The following is a 22,945-nucleotide window of genomic DNA, read 5'->3' as shown; positions in this document are numbered from 1 at the left end:
AGGAACAGCAAAAACAATAGACAAACAGAGGTATGCATATATAGTTTATTTCATTTACAAAAAACATGTACTGTGAGTTGAATATTGATGTTATATTCCAAATATTTGCATCAAAGTAATCCGTACCAATCAAATAACAAAACTTATATGATCTTATACATTGTTTTCTACATCTTATATCCCAGAAATTCAACTTTACCATGCAGGAGCATGACAATGCACATGCAAAACACTTTGCACATACCATCATACACTTGTACAAAACAGAGTGCAATATTGCTGGCCAAACAGCAAAAGAAACATTAGATTAAATCAACATGTACAGTCAAAGACTCCAACAATCATCTAGTACAAACACATGACCTGTGAGCAATCATATGTGCACAGAGTGCAGTTAAACTGATTTACAATTATAGCAGTTTAACAATTTTGGCAGCTGCACATACTAGTATCTGAGAATGAACAGGAACATATTTTCAAACCATTATAACTTTCATAAACTTTTCACTTTTCACTGTCTTTCATGGACTTGCAAGTGCCTCTTCAGATTCTGTTTGCGAGCGAAGGAAAGGGTACACTGTGGACATTTGAAGGGTTTTTCGCCCGTGTGAGTTCTCATATGAAGAATAAAGTCTTTGTGGCTGCTAGGTTGCAACCCACAGATTTGGCAGTTATATACCTTTCTCCCTTGATGCTTTTTCATGTGAGTGAAAAGGGTGCTTCTAGTAGCCACCCTGTACCCACATTCTCCACACACATAGGGCTTCCCCCCCTTCTGCTGAACTGTTGCTACATTTTCTTCTGTCTTTTCCTCTGTCTCTATAGACACAGCCTGTTTACTTGCAGCAATGTCTGCGAAAGGTTTTTCACTAGGAACTGTTACTTTATGATTTGGCACAGTCATATCTTTACTCTCAGTGTCCCTACCTCTCTTATCAGAAGACATCTGGTCATCATATCTATAGCTCACCAGTTCAACTTGTAAAGGTGAACCATCAGGCACAACTACCTCCTGTGAACCTGCAGTACCGCTACCTTTCCCTTTGTGGAGCTTCATGTGTTTCTGTAAGCCAGCTCTGTTCACTGCCCAGAAGCCACAGACCTGACATGTAAACCTGCCTGGACTCTTGTGCTGCATCTTGACATGCTCCTCAAAGCGGGACCTATTCGTGGTACAGTAGGAGCACTTCCGGCACTCCAACGTTGTTTTCTCGCTGCCTGTTGACATCCCTGATTGAATCCCTTCATCAAGGCTGCTACAGTTGTCCCCCTTTCCCAAGTGTTGGCTCATTCTGTGCCTTGTCAACCCCCCACAGGTGGCTGCACGGTAGCCGCAGACTTGGCATGAGAACCTTCCATTCTTAATGTGTGTCTCTATGTGTAGAAACAGCTCAGACCTTTCCACGGCCAGGAATGAGCACTCCGGGCACTTGAAGGGCCCTTTGGCGGTGTGAGAGCGGACGTGCTGTTCCATCTGTTTAACTAACCTGGAAGTGTACTTACATAAAGGGCAGGAAAGTACCTCCTGTTTTGCACCGCTACCGGTAGTACTGTTGTGAACACTGTTACATTCTGAGGTTTGTGGCATTTCATTAGATGCAACAGGGGATGTTGCTCCGTATTCTAAACCTGTCTGGTTGTCAAAAGAGTCTACAGTCTCCAAAAAGGCCCTGTTATTGCTTACAGAGCTGTTGCAATTGTTGGCAGCAGTGTCATGTTGATGATTTCTTTCCTGTAGGCTGTGCTGCCTGGCATGTTTCTCAGCAAGATGTCTTGTCATGGACTTTTTTGTACCTGATGTAAAGGGGCAAAAATAACACTTCTGTTTTGCATTTTTCCTGGCTTCCATCTTTTTGCCTGATGCAGGAGCACCAATAGTGTTGGCATCCTTTTGCAAAGAGTCTTTTTCCCAATCTGCGTGGTTGTTCATATGATGGTCCAGACTGTATTTCCTTGAAGTCGTGTAGCTACACAAGGAGCAAGCAAATGGCTTCTCGCCCGTGTGAGTGAACATGTGGCGTTTCATTGTTGTTGCATGAACGGTGGTGTAGGCACAATGTGGACAGCGTCGTAAACCTTTCTTGTGATTCTCATCGACGATATCCTGATAGGCATTCTCCTGCGGTAAAATCTTGAATGCAAGGTCTGTGCAACCAAAGTGATCGTAAATTTCGTCATCACTCTTTTCGGTTTTCACATTTATCTCATCAGTAGCGTGTAGTCCAACCTCAGAAGTGTCTTCAAACTGTTCTAAAGTTTCTGTTGCTGTGAGAAGGGTGCCGATGTCAGCTCTCTCTGATCCAATGCAGGTAGCATACATAGGAAATGAATCTTCAACTTCCTGTTTGATTTGAACTACACTGGCAATGTTCTTAGGCTCAATTTCTGTACCAGGAAAACCAAATCCATCCTTGCTCACTTCTACCCCCCTAGGGGATGTACCACTGTTCTGTAGGGAGGGTGGGTCCACCAATGTTTGTAGGGTGAAGTACTCTTCCACCATCAAATCCTGCAGCAGAGACACTAGGTCCCTCTTATCCAAAGTGGAACTGTCCATGTTCATTCCTCTCCTGTTCAGTTCGGTCTGCAGTTCTTCGTAGAAGAGGCGAGGCAGCACGGCGAGAGTTACCTCCTCAGACAAGCCACATATTCCTGCTACAGGCGCCATCTTCACTGTCAGGTAGCCTGGGGGTAGATTACAGTAAACAATGGTGAAGAAATACTACTCTCCAAGCAGAGGTTTGTGGGGAAGATCGTGATTATGAGAGGTAAGAAATATCACTACTGGATCCCATAATCTATATATATGTTACAATTGCAGCCTAAAGTTTTAACATTTAGACAATGAGTCTCTGCATTACACATTTACAGAGAACTTGGGAGGATAGCAATACAACTCTTTTACTTCTTGCACTGAATTTTATAATTCTATTTCAAGCTGTAAACATTTACAGTCAGTTGCTATTGTTGTGTATTGAAAGGTAAAAGACAGCAGTGCCAGGAATATTTATCAATACCGCCCCCCTCCCCAACACATATGTCACACACCATGTAACATGTACGCTATTAGATGTTATTAGGAACAACAAAGTGAGAGATTATACATGCTCGGAGAAGATATATACTTGAATTCAGTGCGTAATCATATATAGAAGTAATGTTACATAGCGGTAACTGAGCTGTTAGGGAAGAAAAGAAAACATACACATCGCTCCAAACTAATTAGGGCACTACTCGGCTGAGAACACACACAACCCTACTCCGAAATTGAACAGATTATACATAATTTGGAACATTTTACATGATGAAACATTCTTCAGTTAAAACCACTTTTCCGACTTTCTCCAAGCAGATAGCTATACGAAGACTGTAGTGGAACAAAAACAGCGTGGCGCGACCAAAACAAAATATGGCGGACTTACCATTGTGACCTTTGACACAGAACCAAAACACTGGGTCTCATACCACTGTGGTCTAGTCTCTGTGGTCTCATAGCGAGTTGTCTCAAACAGGGGCGTTGACCTACCAACAGGTGGTTGCCACACACGCTATCTTCTGATCATTGACATGAATTTGTATAGATGATATACCTTTCGGAACATCAACAGAAAAATAAAGAATTCTTCTTTTCCTATTCACAGATAAATTGTTTTTTATTTCAGTGGCCCTTCCATGTTCGAAAAAAATGATGTTGTTCACATGTCTTATTTTCGTTGAATGACGCTTCAATCAGCTAATGGTTTGGGGTCATGGCAAGGTTAGTACTATCCCTGGGGAAATGAGCAGACAGTCTTTGACGTGCAATATCGTCGTATTGAGTTCCAACATTTTGTAATAAGCTAGATATGGTAGCCTCCTTTGCAGGCTTTCTCGCGATCGGCGCCGGCGTTTATTTTATAAAGCACCGGCCAGAAAGCCTGCAAAGGAGGAAGTAAAGCTAGCGTGCGAGTGTAGTAACGGGCTCTTGACAGTCTTCCCTGGTATAATCAACACCGAGGTTCTCCTTTTTAGGGATCTTTCATACATTCAAGCTGTCGAATACTTTTATACAACAGAGTAATTCAATGAGGAGTCACCGAGTTGTAATTTAAGTTGGCATGGTAGTTTTATTTTTTACAATGTAGTGTGGCTCAATCCTGGAGGGCAATGAAATGTTTACGGAGTTCATCAAGAAGTCAAGACAGAAAGCAAAACTTGTAACCTACGTAGCTACGTAGACACATTTTGTTGCCACCACAATGCCTTAAATCCGAAAAAGAAAACGCATCCACTAATAGCTGATTAGCAACTATGCTCTGTCATGTGTCGATGAAGTACAATCAGTAACGCATGTAATGCACCCAGTATACGATGTTGAATATCATAAATGACAAAGGCAGCAACAGTCTAGCAATCTCGTCTATTCTATGGGTAATGTCTTTAGGCTTCTCTACTGGCTCTGCTGTCGGCTCCGGTTGTTTGAACTTTGGCTCCTTGCGGGGAATAAACACTGGTAGCGCATGCGCCTTACTGGCTGGATCTGCGGAGGTCTTGGGAACTGTTGGAACGGAATTGGCTGGTCCTGCTGCCGTTTCAGCGTTGTTGGCCATAGCGTTCTTACGCGATGTGATGCGGTCCCTTGAAGCGGTATTTGCACCATGTTTGGACAACTTACGCGCAATTTTCTTCCCTTTCTTGTGAGCAAGTCTCTTGCCCTGTCGCTTTTTCGACTCTTCATTCTCGCGAGGGACCCACAACAATTCTTCCTTGCCGGATTCCACCTCAGCCCCAAGGAAGGTTATGATGACGTTTTGACTGTACCTCCTTGGCCTGTGGAAGTGGACAGGATCAGGCAATCCTTCTTCCTCTTTCTTTTCCGTAACGTCATTTTGTATTGTTGACTGTTCGACGTCGGCCTTGCTTGACTTATACCTTCTCTGACTTTTCTTGCGCTTTCTGCTCTTCGGTTTGCTGGTCCGTTGGCGCCGAGGCTTCTCGGCCTGACGTGGACTCCACAAAAATTCCTCAGTGCCAGACTCCGCCTCCAACGACGGACTGTTAACGACCAGGTACGGGTTGTGCATCTTAGGCCGGGGAATGCGAACTTTAGCAAACACCTTTTTCTCCTCCACTCTTTTCTTTTTCTGAAAAATAAAATGCAAAGATTGTTGTGGATCAGAATCTGAACGCGTAGACATTGAATGTAAATATTTCAAGACTGTCAAAATTCCAAACCATAAACATAACAGAAATAAACGTACCTGACGTTCCTCCCAACAGTATATGTTGTGTGCGATAGCTGTCTCCAGCAATGCTACAATCACTAGTGCAAGGCACCCAAAGAGCCAAATGTCTCTGGCTTGGGCTTCAGTGGCCTAAAGAATATATAGGGACACAACATGTCTTATATTGGCTGATGGCTTTATTTTGTCAATCTACAATTTACGTAATATGCAATCACAAGTAACCATGTCGCACCGTGGATGTCAACGAATGAATCGTTTCAGGTAAAGTTTATATAGTCCACCGGGTTACATAAATTCGACACTTTGAATTAAAAAAAAGGGGCTTGAGAGATCTCTAGTCCAGCACCGGTACCCTCCCAGGTATGCATAGTTTGGATATACAGGAGTGCATTATACTGGGGGGATATTGGGTTGGAGATCTGTTTGGACGTATCTTTTCAGGGTGAGGGAATTATGCACCCTGGTGGAATTGATAAGTAGTTACACGTATGATTTCATCACTCACTCACTCACTCACTCACTCACTCACTCACTCACTCACTCACTCACTCACTCACTCACTCACTCACTCACTCACTCAAAAACCTCACTGCAAAACTGTTTGTCATGGTATATCCAAAGTTTATACTCCGTATCTAAAATATTAAAGGTTGGCATCTGTTTTAAAAGCTCTTTCATCTTTTTTTTTTTTTAATTCAAAGTTCACTGACCCACAGAACGCGGTGGACACCAATGCTCTGTTTCACCATGACGAGCAGTGACGTACTTCCCAGAACCACCCGCGCGGATATGACGGATGTCGTTAGTGGCAGCCATGTTTGAAATAAAGACGACAAGACGACCACGACTGACGGGAAGAACAGAGTGAAGGTGTAACGCCACAACCGACGTCTCAAGTGTAGCTTTATCCCAACAGTGCTATAAGTGCTTGACCCTGTGAATCGCATGCATCATCAGTGGTGAAATATTTGCATTTATCATGAGCGCATATTAAAGTTTTGGAAACAATAGTTGAGCATATTACTGTGACAGAGTTTCATTGGTGAAGGTAGGAACTCAATTGTAGTGTTGTTTACCAGTATGGCTATCATTGAAGGTACCCCAAATTAGAAAAAAAATTCTTCGCCGCCATCAGATCTGCTTGGAGATCAGTAAAACTCAACGTTTGTATCCAAGAGACACAGAAGGTATATGTATAGGAGTGAAATAGCAACAACAACAACAAGATATATATTTAGAAACCCTAGCAATATTCTGGTTGATTTTTAGATCATATAATTTGTGTCATGTGCAAATGATTTGATCATGCAACGTCTGCTAGCCCAAAGGCCTTACCTAGCGGGTAGTCTGAGCAGTCTCCAAAGTCGTACCGACATTCTCCTATCAGCTGTTTACAACGGTGACACTGTGCATCATCACAGTCATGGAACAGCACAAACTCGCACTCATCAACGCTGTTATAGTCGCACTTTTCCGCGAAGTAATCACAGCCTGGAGGATAAACGAGAAAATTTGGACTGATATCAGCTACAGAGTCTTTATCCAAACAGTGTTCCTGGGAAACAATGGCAATGGCTATCAAGTCTGATGAAAACATGAATGTAGGTAAGAAATATATGCATTGGTCCTTCAGTCGAAGTTCCACAAACCATATATATATATTTCATGTCATCATCTAAAGATAAGAAATGAAACCGGTCACAATTGCGCCGGTGCCCGTCAGGGGTGTAGTCCCGGTCGGGCCCCGAAGCCACAAATTTGTCCCGGTGGACGCACGATTAGCTCACGGCGTCTGTTTGTTACCGATTCCCGCGGTCAATTTAAGTCTGAGTTAAATTGATACGGAATCCCGACCGGGCCAAAAAAATAGCCCGGCAACCGCAGGGTGTCCGACGGGGCCACGTAATGGTCACGCCCGAAAGTGCCCAAAGAACAGCCCTTGAATTGTTTCCAATTGGTACCGAAGCATTAACAGCAAATTACCTGAAGTGTTGGTTAGTAGAGAGTTGTATCCTGCATGCAGCTCTACGCCCGTTAGCCTGTACTGAGACACCACACCAAGGATGTCCGTTCTCACGGGAGTTCTCTCCGTGATGCTGGACGGAAAGAACCGGAGCCGGACTCCGTTGTCTAGGAGATAATCAAAGATGATACATATTGTCCTTAATACTTTTATGTACTTCTTACATACTCAAGATAGAAGGTAGAAGATAGAAGCATCCGCACTACTTTCTAATTAGGTATAAATAATCTCTAACTTAGGAATACATCAGGCACATTGATTGTGACATGGGAAAATTGGATCATTCTAGGTAAGACTATATCTTATATCACCTTTAGCCTACATGGCACTAGAGTAAAAAAATCACAGATCAGCCTATGAAGATGTCTTTGCTACGTTGTTAAGATATAAACAAGCATCGAGACATATCAGAGCACAACTGTACTGATATAATTGACGAAGTAATGGTAGGCCCAAATAAACTCAACCAGGACCACCATCTTAACGGTTTATTCATGAACACATCAATGAAAACTTATTGTATCCATCAATCATATTACAAATGATACTTACAGGCGTGTAACTGAGTACTGCAGACTTGTGTGTCAAACGGGAATCTCGCAAGTTCTAAGCCACATGTCAACTTGAACTTCCGTCTGGAAAACATATTGAGATGTCAGGACAAAATTACTAGTGCATTGAATTTTGTCGCTTTGATTACCATTATCACTGAGTGTCAGTTTCTTTACCTTATTTAAACAGCTGGCCTTGAAACTATTTTGATTTCACGCTTGAACCTCACGCTCTAAATCATAGTTAAAACAAATCATAAAAATACAATAGCACGTCCAGGTCAAAATATACAAAAACGGAAGTTCTACTGCAGCACCAAGATCACATAGCAGGGGGCTCAAAATCAAAAGTGACCTTTGTCTTTCCAACACCTAGCCACATACCAAATATCATCATACTCTATCCAGAGGTTCTTGAGTTATGCTGACTACAAAAATCCGGAAACACAAACACACACACATGCACACACACATTCACACACACACAAACACACACACACACACACAAACACACACACACAAAAAAAAAACAATGCCTACGATTTTATGGAGTCTAGGTCTGTTCCCTAAACAAATAACCAATAAGCCCGATGATTGCTGCAACTACTTACGTTATCTTGTACACAATCATCCCGTTGCTGTTCAGCCACATGGTCGTCCCTTCCTCCCCCACTGTAGTGGCCCCACGGACGGTCCGTCCGTACTGGAGGGGTGGGGACCACAGGATGCCCGGGGGGACGGGCATCCACGTGGTGGTGAGCTGGACAAGACGTGGGTCAAACCACGCCAACTCATACTGAACTGTCATGGACAGATTCTGTGGACAGAGAATAGTGAAACACGTTTAGGTTTCAACGACACTTGACCTTTATTTGGCCGAGTCTTCCAGTCTAGCAAGTTTGATATGACGACATTGTCCATATCCTTAATATGATCATCTAATAAGTGATCTATCATATGGAGATACGTGCCTATAACCGTATCATTAGAACCATACAGAATGGGGTTTCTTGTTAAACTCCTTTCAATGAAATTAGCAGAATGGTGTGCTGTTTTTGATACCACAAAATATGTAGTAATTTGGTATGTAAAATCTTACGGCGTGGTCCTCGGAGATAGAGTTGAGACGAAGGACGTGCACGCGTGAGGCTGTTTCAAACCACCGAGCTGGGACATTCAATAACAACAAGGTTAGAAAATAGAAAATAAACACCATGGTATCTCAAAACAGTACGATTGATTACTTTACCTGTACCCAAATGGCACGCCATGCATCAACAGTTGATGCCCTCAGATGATTGACTGACCAACACACCACACTCGTACAAGGTATCGTACATATACCCAAGCTAGGCGACACATGGCAAATCTCACATTGCTTTGGTTTAATACAGCGACATTGGAACTGAAAATGTAAATGGACAAAGATCTAGAAAAAGTATTCCGAAATAAAGTATGCCAGAATTGTGAACAAAGTCCTGTGCGCACTTGCACACGTGAGGCTTTTTTTCGAATCACAGACATACAATAACCACAAGGTTATAAAAAATAAACACGGGGTCTCAAAACAGTACGATTGATTTTTCTTCTTTTACCCAAACACGCCTATCAACACCCTGGAAAGATGTCTACAGTTTGCATCAGCAGTTGATGTCCGGGAATGATTGATTGGCCCCACACCGTACACGTACAAGGTATTAGTTTTACTACCTTCGGGTATTGGCCTCTCGTCGTTTTCATAAGAGTCGGGTAAAGGCTGCCCCGCCCTCCACTTCAAGACATCCACAAGACTAGCGTTACTCTCAGCAAGATTCAGGCCTCCCAGCTGGAATGATTATTAATTGGTTGAAATAACTTAATATGTTAGTAAGTGTAACATTTTTGGGGCACGGTCCTTGTATACCTATTCGATAGACAGTATCATCGATTGATATTGCGGTGAACAGCTGATGGGATTTATGTTATTTTGGTTGACAAGCAGTCTATGGCTTTACCAAACAATATTATGAAAGCGATGCAACATACTTTATACTGTACCTGGCATTTCTTTAAGGAAAAGAGAGCGGAAAATGATAGAAATGACTTGTTTTCCCCTCCTCTTCCTGTGCAGTGATAAGGATGAAAATATTTTGGTATACAGTACTTACGTCACTAGTTACACCATCTGACGGATCTGTGTAGGAATTAAAAGAGAAACAGTTAGGTCACAAGACATTTGTTCGAGTAGTTTTGCAGGTCATAAGCTAAGATATCCATCACCATAAGCACATTTTAAAGAGGTCCTACCGAGTGGCCCGCCTTGGCTTGAACACTGGTGAGTCTGAAAACACAGTATCGCGGACCCTGCTGCCCCGGCACAATCCGCCCCACCGCCGGCCGGAGCCGGGTTGGTACAGGTCCGGGTCCTGCTCTGCAGCCCGAACCCACAGCCGCTACTGCAGGCCGAGAAACTGGACCAGTCGCCCCAGCTGCCGTCAATCACTGTTTGACATTATAAAAGCGAATGTTATTGTATTTTTAACGGTGATTTTCCGCAAAACTCCCTTATAGAGTCAAATTTTGATCAGTAGATCTAGATAATAAAAGTAGATACTCAACTTGTACACCTGAGGGTGTACCAAAATGTTGTGCTATATTTAATGTAGCTAACACCTAGCCAGGCAAACATGAAGCTGCTGTAAATCAGTAATCTAGATCTATTGCTGGTGTTTGACACGCCTGCCTTTATGTTTGGCCAAAGACTGTTAAAACACATACTAGATAGTGTCAGCTATCGTCACAGATGACTTCATCCTAATCATCAAGAAAAAACTTTATTGTGCAGTTTATTGAGGGATACATCACAATGAACGTTAAAAAGATACCCTAATCATCACGAGAAACCTTCCTTGTGCAATTTCTATAGAGGGATGCAACACAAAGAAACTGTAAAAAAAATAAACCGACATGAAATGTCGACAAGTAAGAATCTTACAGCAGATCAAGTCCATTCCTGCCCAGATGAGGCCGGCGGAGCAGGTTTTCACCTCGTCCCCTCCGTCGATGATGAACCCGTCGTCACAGGTGTAGGTGCACAGGGTGGCCAGTTCATAGGGGGCTTGACATCCGGACCAACTGGCGTTAGCAACGACCGGTGGTTCAGGACAGCCTTGGAAAAAAGTCACGTCAATTCAAAGTAAAGTTTATTGAACAACAATTGCATCAGGTGAAATGTATGGTTAATAACATGGATTATTGATAACTACAAACTGAATACTAGTGTGCTAATCTGACCTCATTACTCAATACATGATATAATTGAGTAGTACGTTTCGCATTGTTATGACACGGTTTCTCTCGTGCATAGTATTATACATTGTACATACACTGGCCAACATGTGAATTCAATTTTTCATTACAGAATCTTAGTGAGGTTTAGGTTAGAGATGGCATTCAAGAAATGTCATTTACGCCAAGCACTCGTGATCACGTATGTTGGACATCTAAAAAAGTCATCAAAGTATTTCTAGATATCATAATATATAATGATGACCTTTAGATACCTTGACAGACTGGGTCTTCACCTGACCAGTAAGGTCCAATCTCACAGGTCTTGACAAGGTCACCACTGACCACTTCATAGCCTGCTACACACTCGTACACGGTCTGGGTTCCCACCGCGTACGGGGAACTGGTGATACTTGACGTGAGAGGTATGGAAGGTGGAGCCTGACAATCTAGCACTGTAAACGAAAGGCAATTTACATTAGCTTTCAGGCCCCCATTCCACTAGACAGCGCTCTCATTGCGACCTCGGTGCGACTTAATCTGGATTTGTGTAACCATCAAGATAGATGTCATAATTGGAATAGAATGCAAAATGTAAAAGTATGACTGAAACACAATGAAAATGGAAAACACACAAAGCGTAAAAAGATTCGTTCTTCGAAATTCGTTGAGCGCTCTGGTCAAATTTAGGTCGCAGTGAGAGCACAGCGAGGTCACCGCCCTAGTAGAATGGGCGCATCAGGGGGAGATTGAACATGCAGCGTGGACAAATTAGGATAAACTAGTATCTGTCTGTACCTTCATATATAAACTATAAAATCTAATCTGCCTTCCATTAAGTTTAAGGCAATGCGCAATTTGACGTCTGTTTTTGATAAATTTGGCGTGTGATATATTCAGACTTGCATATCTTGAAGTATATGTTTTTTAACATCCATCTATGACATAGCTTTCAAATTAAGCTTTGTACATGTCGTCTTATGTGGTTACATCTATGACATTTCATCTTTTGTTCACTGACTTGTATAGGTCATCCTTACTGTTAAAAAAGTGCACATGGCAGTAATTAATCAAATGTTATAATGCCCTTTCTTCAAACATCGTTTTGTGTTTTGTTGTGTATACTTACGTGTACAGACAATAAGGCTTTGATGCACCCATAAGCCACCAGTCCAGCAAATTGTGAAGGTTTGCGCCGATAGACTGTATCCCGGGTTACATTCATAGTAACAGTAAAAATTATACGGGAACGGCGCCTGGGAAGTGCACAGTGGGTAACCGCCATCTACAGGTGGGGGCGGTGTGGCGCATTCTGACAATTCCAGAAAGGAAACAATATTAGTTTTCTTTTTCAGATACGAATGAGATCATGAGATTAAAAAAAAGCACAAATGCTTAATTAAAATATCGAGATGTGTTCATTATTATGAAGAAGTTCTAGGACTTGTACAAAATGTAGAAATGAAATGACAACCCATTGTATACTCTAAGTTGTAACAATTTTTTGGAACTTAGGAACATATGAACTCAGAACCAAACCAGTTCGATTACTGTCTGTGAGTTGTGTATCTATTTATTTATGCATATTTACCTTACTCAGATAATAAGACATATATTGCTACACAGATCTACAACAACAGGACTAGAGGTACAATGCATATAGACAGATAGATAAGTCAGGTCTTTGTTTACAGTACAGAGATTATTGAAACTAAGTGTTACAACTTTTTGTCAGCATGTCCTCTAAGTCTGCTATATTATCTATCATTAACATTTTACGTGCGATTTCGGTGCATATCATCCAGCATATAAGATCATCCTTTCGGCGTGTATTCTTATGCATTTGCTGGTTCAATTTTTCATGAAGTTTTATTAATTAAGATACTCTCCAAGCAGAGGTTGAGGGGAGAAGACTGCGACCTTCTTATCATATGCCCCGTTTTCTGTCGGCTCTCTTGGGGGAGAGAGATATAAAAGTATACATAAATAAGATAAGAAAGTCACAATCTTCTCCCTCAACCTCTGCTTGGAGAGTTTAGGACACTGGTTAAAATAGTCAAATCTTCAATGTCTTCGACATATAGTGATATATTTCATGTAAAACACTATACTGCCATGTTAACGTCAATATTCTATACACCGGCTGCATATATACAGAATGTTTGTTTGATCGAGTACTTACGTGCATAGGCGTATGGTAGTTGCCCTGCCACACAGAGTAGAAAGGCTACCGAAATACGGCTGCGAACCATTGCACTCCCACTGTTAAAGTGTAGATACCAGACGTCGACACCCTTGCCTAATTCTTGGAACTATACCTTCGCAACCTTGGGTAGTCTGGTTTCATTTCTAGGAGGGTCTGCATGGGGGATCGTCCCGACAACGAATTCAGAAGAACCCCTTGTGTATCACGCTAAAATCAAGGAAAGCGATTGCGCAAAATTTGGTCGCCACGCTATGAATTACGTGACTAAAAGATGCCTTTCCCTACGAATTACGGAAAATAAAAATAGGCTGCCTACGCCTTACGGAAACGAGCATGCAGGCCCTCTCCTAGGTCTGGTGAGATTTGGTACTTAACTCAGATGTAAGAATCAGTCAACCGTCAGAGGAAATAAAGCCCTTTGACAGTTGCCTCGCCACGCCCGGTCACTTATCGAAATTACTTCTTCAGAATGTCCTCCATTTATATACATGTATGGGACACTTAAGATATTCCCCAGGGCATATCTGAACAGCCTCCAGAATAGATTATTCTACGGTGCAATATTTCAATATTGACCGAATATCCAACATTTCAATACTGACCGAAAGAGGCCATATACATATATATATAAATATATATCTGCTATAAATACACGTTGTGTCATATGTGCATAATTCGTAAAGTTAGCGTTGAGTTTATGCTATATCAAGGTGGCATCGAGAGTGGAATACAATAGAAGTCTAGACTTTTTTCTGTCTATTACGAATAATGCGTATGAAGGGCGCGTCTTTGTTGAAGCGCATCCATCCGTAGCTGGCGGTGGTAAATTACAGTTGGAGATGACGAATTAAATCATATCTCTTGCTGACAGCAGAACAGAGTCAAACCCGGCTTTGCGTTGAATGCAAAACCGACAATACATGCAGTGTCGGTGATTGTCACTAGGCGACGCTTCTATGATGGCGTGATCCTCTTTGGAACATGTGCGTGTCGAACTGAGCAAACAACATCAATAGAAAGCCTACTGCAGCTGGGCACGTATTTTTATTACCATTGTCACGATATAACATACATGTATCAATATCAATGCATAAGAGCATCACATCTCATTGTATCGCTGGTTACGAGCCACGTAATATGATATCGAATACGTACATCGCATACGATTTCATAGTCGTTACGTTTAAATACAACATCAGTACGTATTGACCGCGGCACGCGTTGTTTCGTCATACAAGGAATGGAAACACTATACACGCTTTGTTTTCACTATTCATCTCCTTATCATTTGTATCTCATACAATTGTACAGAGATCCGGAATACTAGTACATGAACTCATGTCTTGAGTTACACGGAAGCGCACGATAGTGGTGCGTCGAAAAAAACACATAGGACCTCCAATGCTCAATACGGTTAAGTTGAAAATACGTAGATCGTCATAAAAGCTTTCAAAGCCTCCACAGCTTTCAAAGCCTCCACTTTTGAATTAAACCTACCTTGCAATTTAGTATTGATATATTCCGCACAATTTTAGTTTATCACACCAGATAATGACACCAGATGAAATAGTTCGCATGTGGCACCTTGCTTGTCCATTGTTCTTGATGGTGACCATATGTGTCTCCCCTCATTTACTGTTCTGGGTTCTTAGATAGATAGATAGCGGTGTAGTCTAATCACGATGGCACAATAGCTAGCTAAATCAGTAGGACTAAACTAATTTGTCCCAGCTCCATTAACTCAGAGGTCTCGCAACATATTAATATTGAATCTCCGGGGCACTCTGTATCTTTTGAAGGGGTCAAAATCCTCGGTTCGGAACCGGATTTCTTTGCAAGAGGAGTGATGGAGGCGGTCTACATTAGAGCTCACAGACCTACCTTGAACAGAGACGGGGGGCGACACATGTTATCTGGCACGGAACGGCCCACTACTACGGTCACGTGTCTCTGACGTCACGTTTCAGGAGTAGATGGGTCCATTCCGTGAACAAGGTTGCCGGAGTCAGCCGAAAATTTGGGTAAGTCCCAATTCATTCTTGTGTTGGACGTAAAATTTAGTCCTCGATTCATAATGACTTTTACCAACACAGATGAACTTTCATGCTAAACTAATTTGTAGCATGTGGATTTCTCCGTTGTCATTAATCTTGTAGAATTCGGCTGAATATCTACAGCCAACAAATCGGTGTACACATATTTCGGACAATGGGCTTTGTCCTTTAATTCAATTTTCACGCTACTGATACAGGCATTACTGAGTCGGAGAAGTTCTTTTTGTCCACACCTTCACAGCGAATCACTCGATTAAATGGCTGACTATCTCTTCTTCTTCCCCTGATGTTGCCGAAGAGACACATGCGCAGTAGCTTGTACTACCATCAGCAGCTGGTATCTTGTACCTGTGGCACCACCCATAGCCGGTTATTAAGCTGCCCCTGAGGTACGGCACCGCTCATTGGTGAAGCTGGCTGGTGAAATAATCCTGGAGATACGGTACCGCTCATTGGACCACCAGCAGACTGTGCAGCTGAAGACACCGTGACCTGTTGGACAGGATGCAGACTTCATTTGACACATTCGTGATTCTAATCTGGTTAAAATGCCTTTGATGCCGATTATAATCATTAAATTCCTATCGTAGATTTGGGAACATATGGTTAGCGCACAATGAGTTTGATGATCAAGTTTCACGAAGAGAAGGCCAGTATTATGACTTTGAGCTCTTTACATTACATTGTACTCTGTGCGTTTTACATTTGCCTAATGTTGACTCTTTGGTGGCTGCCAGATAAGGAATATGCAATGGACCGTTTGCAAAATTACAAAACAGTCAGTTGGTTAGGCAATCTGGAAATTATGAGTCATAAATCTGGTCTGGCCAGTGATCCCGTCAGGCGGGGACGCATTGGACCTAATTCCAGGCAAGAATTTTAACCTCAGTCGTGTCATCACACTATTAGGCTCGCTCCTGAAGCTTCGCCAAAAATGATCACAGTTTGCGAGATGGATATGGTAACACACCTTCCTCCAGCAGTGCTGAATCCCGCTCGGCAAGAGGGTTTGCCGCGCATTTGCCGAGCAGGGTTCAGCACTGCTAGAGGAGGGTGTGTTAACACAAAGTGAGCATGAATATTCAAACGAAGTACCTTTATCTTCCCGGGTATCGTCGCGTTTGAGGAGTTCCCCACGTGCACGGCGTTGCTGCGGCAGCGGCACAGGTTGGAGATGGCTGTTCGGTAGTTGATGTTAATGATGCCGTACACCAGCGGGTTGACGATGGTGTCGGCCGAGACCAGGTCGGAGGCCAGTCGTATCAGGTGGACGGGGAGGACCTTGCTCTACAGTGGTACAACAACGCAAACTTGTCAAGGCACGTGAGGTACAATTACTCTCCTAGTACGCCAAAAATAGTTACTCAAGCAACTGGATTAAATTTCGAAACAGTCAGACGTTTCAGACAGCATCCGCTATCTTTCGTCAGTGACACTACAAGATAGCGGATGCTGTCTGAAACGTCTGACTGTTTCGAAATTTAATCCAGTTGCTTGAGTAACTATTTTTGGGGTATCTTACTACCTGGATGTCTAACCTTCATCAACGTACTCTCCAAGTAGAGGTTCCGATCGGGGGGCTATAGTGACCGCAATGTTTTTTTATTCTATTTCAGCGACTCCGATGCTGAAAGGATAGACCCACACTGATGGTTTCTGCGGCAGAGGTGGAGGGAGGGCGTTGAAAATTGCGGCCCTCCGATCGAAACCTCTGCTTGGAGAATACATTACAACTACTTGTATGAAGAAAGACTTCTCATACAAGACAACGGCACTACTGTCACTGTGACAACACCTACACGACGTATTTGTACCATAATTCTACACAAGACACAAGACAATTTCTATGAAGAAGGCGTCTACACGAAGCCTGAATTTGGATGTGCTATTTCATAAAACTCAAAAGTGCGATGGTATAATATGCTTAATCAGGACGTTTGGAAGTTGTTTTGCTTATATCTTACCTCAGGAACGATGATGCCAAACGTGATGGACGACCAGAGCCAGAAGACGAAGAAGACCAGGAACAGCAGTCCACAATTCCGAGTCAGGCGGAGTTCGGTGCGCTTACGGACATTCGACGCCTAAATAAAAAGCAGTAATGCTTAGGTCTCAATTGGAAAAGGGGCCCCGCCAGGTAGTGGCTTTTTTTTGCACTTTCGGGCGTGGCCCCGTGGGACACCCTGCGGCTATCGGACTATTTTGGGGCCCGGCCGGGACCCCGAATCATTTCAGCCCAGACTTAAAATCAACGCGGGGCTGGTAATAAATAGACGCCATGAGCAAATCGTGCAAACACCTGGAGGTATCTCCTTACCCGGCAGTCCATCGGGACAAATCTTTGGCTTCGGGACCCGGTCGGGAATGTCACGTAAACTAAAATTATGATTCCAGACGCGATAACCAGATAGAGTTCAAATCAAATAGATTCTAAAAAGTCTAATGCATGTCTACTTGATATGGTGTTCATGTATCAGGTAATAGTGGCTCATATCTAATCATAAGCAAGTATCAATCACGAAACACAATTATGAAACATGCTATATCGTTGGTCTTATGTTCCAAGTGTCTGAGAAAATGAACGTTTCTCACGTATCCCTGCACCTGCTCCCCACTTCGGCGCACGCGCACAATGATCTTGATGTAAGCCAACACGCTGATGATGACCATGGTGACGCTGAGCGCGCTCCATGTCCGGGCAAAGGCGATGTACACCGCTGAATCCAGGTCCTAAGTAGGATCAGCACAATAGATATGTTCAGGCTAATCGGCTTGACACTTAAATCAAATTTCCGGCTCAACGATGATCTTGAATTGAAAAGGCAAGGGAGGGCTTAAATATTCAATGGACTTTTCGTACATTGATACTGTTTATATTTCCAGTAGAGCACACATCAAATACGACTTGGTGACCACAATACAGAGATTGAAAATTACTTGTAGTATTTTCAGATCACTGAAGAAAAGATTGATGGAAAACAAGATGAAAAAAAGCATATGTGAATAGTTTCATCAGGTTGGTAAGTCACTGAATAAAAAGACTGTCTCTTATACAACCAAGTGATTTATTAACTTGCCCTGAGGAAGGTGACAGATGGTCACCGAAACGTTGGTTGAATAAATCACTTGGTTGTGTAAAAAGAGTATATTTATTCAGAAAACAAGACAGCTGGCATTGCTGCTATTAGAAACATACCAATCACTTCTTAACCAATTGACCAGTTACATGAGGGCAGTCGTGACACACCAATATGAGAACCTGTGATATGCTTACCTGTATGATAATGCAACGCCTGGTGATGGGGTTGTACCCTACTTCCACCCCTCCAGCGTAGAAAGACAACACCAAGATGAAGCTGGCAATCGCGGAAGCCACCAGAAAGAGTGTTGTAGTCTTCCAGTTGAAGATGGTGTCGTACGTGTTGATGTTCTTGGTGATGATGACGCACCGGTTGATGGCAATGTGGGTCAGAGTTATATTAGACATCACGACACAAACCAGCTGGACCAGACCTAAGACGGAAAAGAAGACTTGTTAGTATGTGAAAAATGCATTTAAGATGAATAACGAAGCCTCTGTAATGGTAACATGAATATCTTAACATATGTTGGGTAGTGATTCAGCATCCCTAAGATATAGTGATATCTACCAACTTCTTTAGTTCCATATAGTGAACAAGAAATTGACTATATCTTGCCTCCGTGAGTAGATTTCTTGTTCTAATAATTATGGTGAATTTGCCGTTGATTCGCCTATGCGTTTTCCTGCCTATGCAAATCGGGGTCCGGCCAAGACCCCTTTTCCATCCTGAGAGGCTCTGGTTACACCATCTTCCGCCTCAAATCTTCTCACTCTTCAATATTCAAATAACTACGTACCGACACACACCAAGACAAAAAAAAGGCCGAGAGCAATACCTCCGTTTTCAAGGAGGTAATAAATAATCTAATTCAAGACTTACAACTTACACGACACAGTAACTACCATCAGCCGTATTCAAATCTGCAGTGACTATACAACAATCTTCATGACACAACAAAATTAAAAAAGTACAGCCACTTCATAATTAAGGTTTTATACTACTATACATACGAACGAACAATTGTGGATACAAATAAACTAACCTAGTATAAGTATATGAATGAAAAATGTTGAGTCTGACGTATCACGTATACTACTAGTTCTAAGCTCTTAACAATATTTGATATATCTACCTATTTGTACACAGTAAGAGTTATCTCCTTCTAGAACATAATTGAATTTAGAATATTTACCAATGGCCGTGCATGCTGCTGGGTCTAGCGGCCATCCTCCAGTAATGATGCCTACAGTCTGGGCAGGACCGATGCAGATGGCGGCCAGCAGGTCGGTGGTACACTGTGTGGCCACTATGGCGTTGGAGGGAGTGCGGAGGTTCCGGGTCTTTACTGTAGCTGAAATGAGGAGACAATGTTGTCCTCTAGATCTGCACTCAGTCGTAAATCATCACCTTTTTTTTAGCAGTATGACAAATGTGGCACCAAAAATTGTAACACGTTGGCTTTAAGAAAATGCAAGCATCCTTTATAAAGTAATACGTGAGAGATTATTAATAATATATCATGCTTTGAGACTCACCGAGAATCACGAGAATACTCGCCACAGGGCCGACCGTGCCTACGGACACCGCGAACGCCGTCTCAAACCCATCCGCAACGGTGAAGTCTGTGATGTTACCGGCGCTGACAGTGTCGTTCCGCGCTCGTCTCATTTCAGTAGTGACTATCAAGAAAAATGTAAAATCCCACTACAGTGCCAGTGAACCTCTATAAGCAGTACCGCTTGTTGCAATGCATGTACATGTTGGATGCACTGGTACATATGCTCATTTACATTCTCATGACGTATTACACACACGTCATTCACAGAGCTTCGACATCCATTTGGCAGGTAGTTTTGAGATCAGATGGATGAAAAACATTACAGGTCATGACCAGCTTTTAATGCAGCGGTTGATTTCGTCTCGCAACATGCAGTTCAACTTTGCCCTACAGCATGCGAAAGGTGGGTTGAGATTAGGTAAAGGCTAAACCATTTAAGCAAGGTCAGCTACCTCAGCGGGATTTGATACAAAATGTATCTCTCGTTTGTTCAATGAACTTTATAGACATTGGCTTTAGCAGTATCTAATCTCAACACACCTTTTGCATGATGTAGAGTAGAGTTGAATTGCTTGACGTTTAACGACATCAAATGCCACATTGAAGCTATGCAAATATCATCTAAAGCCTTTTCCAGGCAGGCAGTGGAGGCACTGCTCAATGTTTTGAAAAAATGTGCAAGTCATTATTCCCATAACACTGCCTCTTAAGTTAAAAGAATGGCAAAATAAAAAGAATATCAAATGTTACCTGTGTCAAATCCACACACCGGGCTTTGCTGAATCCAAGCGTAGATTAATAATGTTATGTCAAAACACGTATTTTGTAGCAACATGAAATGCTGTGATTAGCAATATAAAGAATATTGGAGAATAACGATGACTAAGAATATACTAAAGTGACATTTCACAAATGATGAGAGTTCATGTCGTTTTGCACAAATTAGATCACAGCTGCCATGCGGATTTTGCATATCGGTTTTCTTGATTAGAATCATTCGCAGATTAGCCAAGCTCTATCTCAGAAACCTAACCTGACAATTTCTGGGTATGACGTTCCATGTACGACATGGAATAAAGTTACGACTGTGAAATACCCTAATAGGGGTCTTGAACTCTTTGTAAATAGAGATACATAGCTATACATTCGTGTATCAATAAGATAGGATTTTAGTGATTTAGATAAACGTGTGTTTATGTGACGTACGTGAATTAAGAAGATAGGATTTGAATGATTTTGATAGGAATGGTACGATATAATCTTTGTGATTTAGATAAACGTGTATTAATACGATATACATGTATTGCTATGATTGGATCTTTGTAATCTAGATAGCATTAATGTGGTAGGATTTTAGTGATTTTGATAACTACCATTGCCTATTGAGGCATCCTCATTCCCGTATAATATTGTATTTCAAAACGAACCAAGGTCTCACTAATCAGGATCAAACAGTGAACCGGTATGACGTCAGAGTAACGTTCAATCGTATTCATATATATAAAGCTCACTGCAGTACTAACTCTTCAGAGATGATCAAATCAACGCCAATGTCCTTCAATAGTATATCAGTGCTGGATCATTTTATATTGTACATTACATGTCAACTGACACAAAAAAGTCATGAATGGTGAAGTATCGCACTCTTAGCAACACATGGTTTATGACCAACGTAAATCTGATATGTTACGCCGAAGGGCGGTTATACCGGCTATAAAGATACAGATACAGAACATGAAAAGCACACTAGCTACATTTAGTCTATGGGGTTTGCATGAATAAGGTGTCATTCATTTTGTAGTGTTGGCTCGCCAGCTGGCGAGAAGAAGTGATAAAGGTTCATTCTTTGACGTAAAAAGTTCCTTTTCAAATTTGATGAAAAAAGCAGTTATAGATACTCATCACTGTCGGAGGAAAATCACGTCTCATTGAATGTACGTACGCTATAGGTGGAATAATGTCGAAGAAATTAAACGTGAGAGAAGTGATATATTGATGATGATCTTTATTTTGCGCGTTCTTGCCAACATGCGCTAAATGCAGTACTAAATATTGCATGAAAGACTAAAGGTAAAGGATCATTGCTCATATCGTTGCCAGTGAATAATTGGAACAACAAAACAGATAAAGCTATGCTATCACTAGATCTATCTCTCATGTCTCTTCGCTCTTCCTAGAACGAGTTTTGTTGTAAGCTGTTGTCTGTCATTATATATAAAAGTGACTCGTCCTTAACTAGCTATTCATATCTGACAAACAAACGTACCTGATGTTGTGGAGAGCAATGTAGAAGATGTGCTGATCATTTCTCCAGCATACGGGCACTGCGTACAGCCATGATACCACAGAAGACACTACTGATCTGCCTCTGGGAAGGTCTGCGAATCGGCTCTTTCAAATAAGGGCGCATGCCCGTGGAACAGAAATCTCACTCTGTATGTTTATTTTCATGCTCTCGGGGCATGAGAGCATTAGAATAACATATGAGCCTTATTTTAGGTAATTTGACGGGCAGCATATTTCAATGGTTAACCGCAAGATATAAAAAAAAGTCAATTTCATCAATTTTGTGCACTTTTATTTCCATTTACGATGACCCGCTCGGAAATGGGGTAACTTGATTTACTGCACCAGGTCGACCTTACACAACCTAGAAAATGTCTTGGAGCGAAAACGGCACTTAGTGGATATGAGGCTTTCTACTAATGTTCACGAATGTGTACAGTACGTTTCCAGTCACATCGGTGGGTTTTCGTGGTAAAGCTTTCAGCTAAAACGATGATAGAAGAGCGACGAAACAAGGCATAACAGTTTGTTTGCTTATTTGTCCGATTGTTTTGTTTTGCTTTATTCAGATCTTCTATAGGTGTTCAATTTTGACCGTTGAATCAAAAGAAGTATTTCGAAAGATGTGCCTCAGAAAGATATACGTGAGAACTACGTCCCATACCTCCCAATGGGAGACTTAACTGTACATT

General features: G+C 42.0%; 3 protein-coding genes across 4 annotated transcripts; all 3 read right to left on the bottom strand.

The window, feature by feature from the left end:
• Window positions 1–22: 22 nt before the first annotated feature.
• LOC136430086 (oocyte zinc finger protein XlCOF7.1-like) lies at window positions 23–3,435 on the bottom strand. 2 transcript variants are annotated; one of them, XM_066420375.1, is made up of 2 exons: window positions 3,206–3,435; window positions 23–2,685 (listed from the first exon to the last, which is right to left on the bottom strand). In XM_066420375.1, exons 1-2 carry the CDS (start codon window positions 3,207–3,209, stop codon window positions 512–514), a joined length of 2,178 nt encoding a protein of 725 aa, XP_066276472.1. In that variant the 5' UTR covers window positions 3,210–3,435; the 3' UTR covers window positions 23–511. The 2 variants fall into 2 exon arrangements, with proteins under 2 accessions (XP_066276472.1, XP_066276473.1); XM_066420376.1 differs by having other exon boundaries at window positions 3,302–3,425.
• A 670-nt stretch (window positions 3,436–4,105) lies between these two features.
• Window positions 4,106–14,158, bottom strand: LOC136429296 (uncharacterized). Its single transcript, XM_066419154.1, has 15 exons — window positions 13,249–14,158; window positions 12,196–12,378; window positions 11,342–11,521; window positions 10,759–10,947; window positions 10,086–10,280; window positions 9,947–9,972; window positions 9,510–9,624; window positions 8,899–8,966; window positions 8,411–8,616; window positions 7,801–7,883; window positions 7,209–7,355; window positions 6,561–6,716; window positions 5,936–6,159; window positions 5,241–5,354; window positions 4,106–5,123 (listed from the first exon to the last, which is right to left on the bottom strand). The coding sequence occupies exons 1-15, from the start codon at window positions 13,316–13,318 to the stop codon at window positions 4,320–4,322; spliced, it is 2,760 nt and encodes a 919-aa protein (XP_066275251.1). The 5' UTR covers window positions 13,319–14,158; the 3' UTR covers window positions 4,106–4,319.
• A 113-nt stretch (window positions 14,159–14,271) lies between these two features.
• LOC136429294 (melatonin-related receptor-like) lies at window positions 14,272–22,372 on the bottom strand. The gene is made up of 8 exons (XM_066419153.1): window positions 22,234–22,372; window positions 19,945–20,088; window positions 19,602–19,760; window positions 18,601–18,839; window positions 17,919–18,056; window positions 17,291–17,410; window positions 16,422–16,613; window positions 14,272–15,818 (listed from the first exon to the last, which is right to left on the bottom strand). The coding sequence occupies exons 1-8, from the start codon at window positions 22,271–22,273 to the stop codon at window positions 15,654–15,656; spliced, it is 1,197 nt and encodes a 398-aa protein (XP_066275250.1). The 5' UTR covers window positions 22,274–22,372; the 3' UTR covers window positions 14,272–15,653.
• Between the last annotated feature and the right edge of the window lie 573 nt (window positions 22,373–22,945).

The sequence above is a fragment of the Branchiostoma lanceolatum genome, chromosome 3, assembly GCF_035083965.1.
Source record: "Branchiostoma lanceolatum isolate klBraLanc5 chromosome 3, klBraLanc5.hap2, whole genome shotgun sequence".
NCBI lineage: Eukaryota > Metazoa > Chordata > Leptocardii > Amphioxiformes > Branchiostomatidae > Branchiostoma > Branchiostoma lanceolatum.
The sequence above is the reverse complement of the archived record's forward strand: the minus strand, read 5'-3'. Positions and strand labels throughout refer to the sequence as shown.

Excerpts from the sequence above, each read along its gene's own strand:
- LOC136429296 (XM_066419154.1), bottom strand. The coding sequence starts at position 13,318 with ATGGTTCGCAGCCGTATTTCGGTAGCCTTTCTACTCTGTGTGGCAGGG. Across the intron at positions 8,617-8,898 it reads CTATCTCCGAGGACCACGCC|AATCTGTCCATGACAGTTCA; the intron begins GTAAGATTTTAC and ends CTCTGTCCACAG. Across the intron at positions 5,355-5,935 it reads GTGTCCACCGCGTTCTGTGG|GCCACTGAAGCCCAAGCCAG; the intron begins GTCAGTGAACTT and ends TATATTCTTTAG.
- LOC136429294 (XM_066419153.1), bottom strand. The coding sequence starts at position 22,273 with ATGATCAGCACATCTTCTACATTGCTCTCCACAACATCAG. Across the intron at positions 20,089-22,233 it reads ATTGCTCTCCACAACATCAG|TCACTACTGAAATGAGACGA; the intron begins GTACGTTTGTTT and ends TTTTCTTGATAG. Across the intron at positions 19,761-19,944 it reads GAGTATTCTCGTGATTCTCG|CTACAGTAAAGACCCGGAAC; the intron begins GTGAGTCTCAAA and ends TCCTCATTTCAG.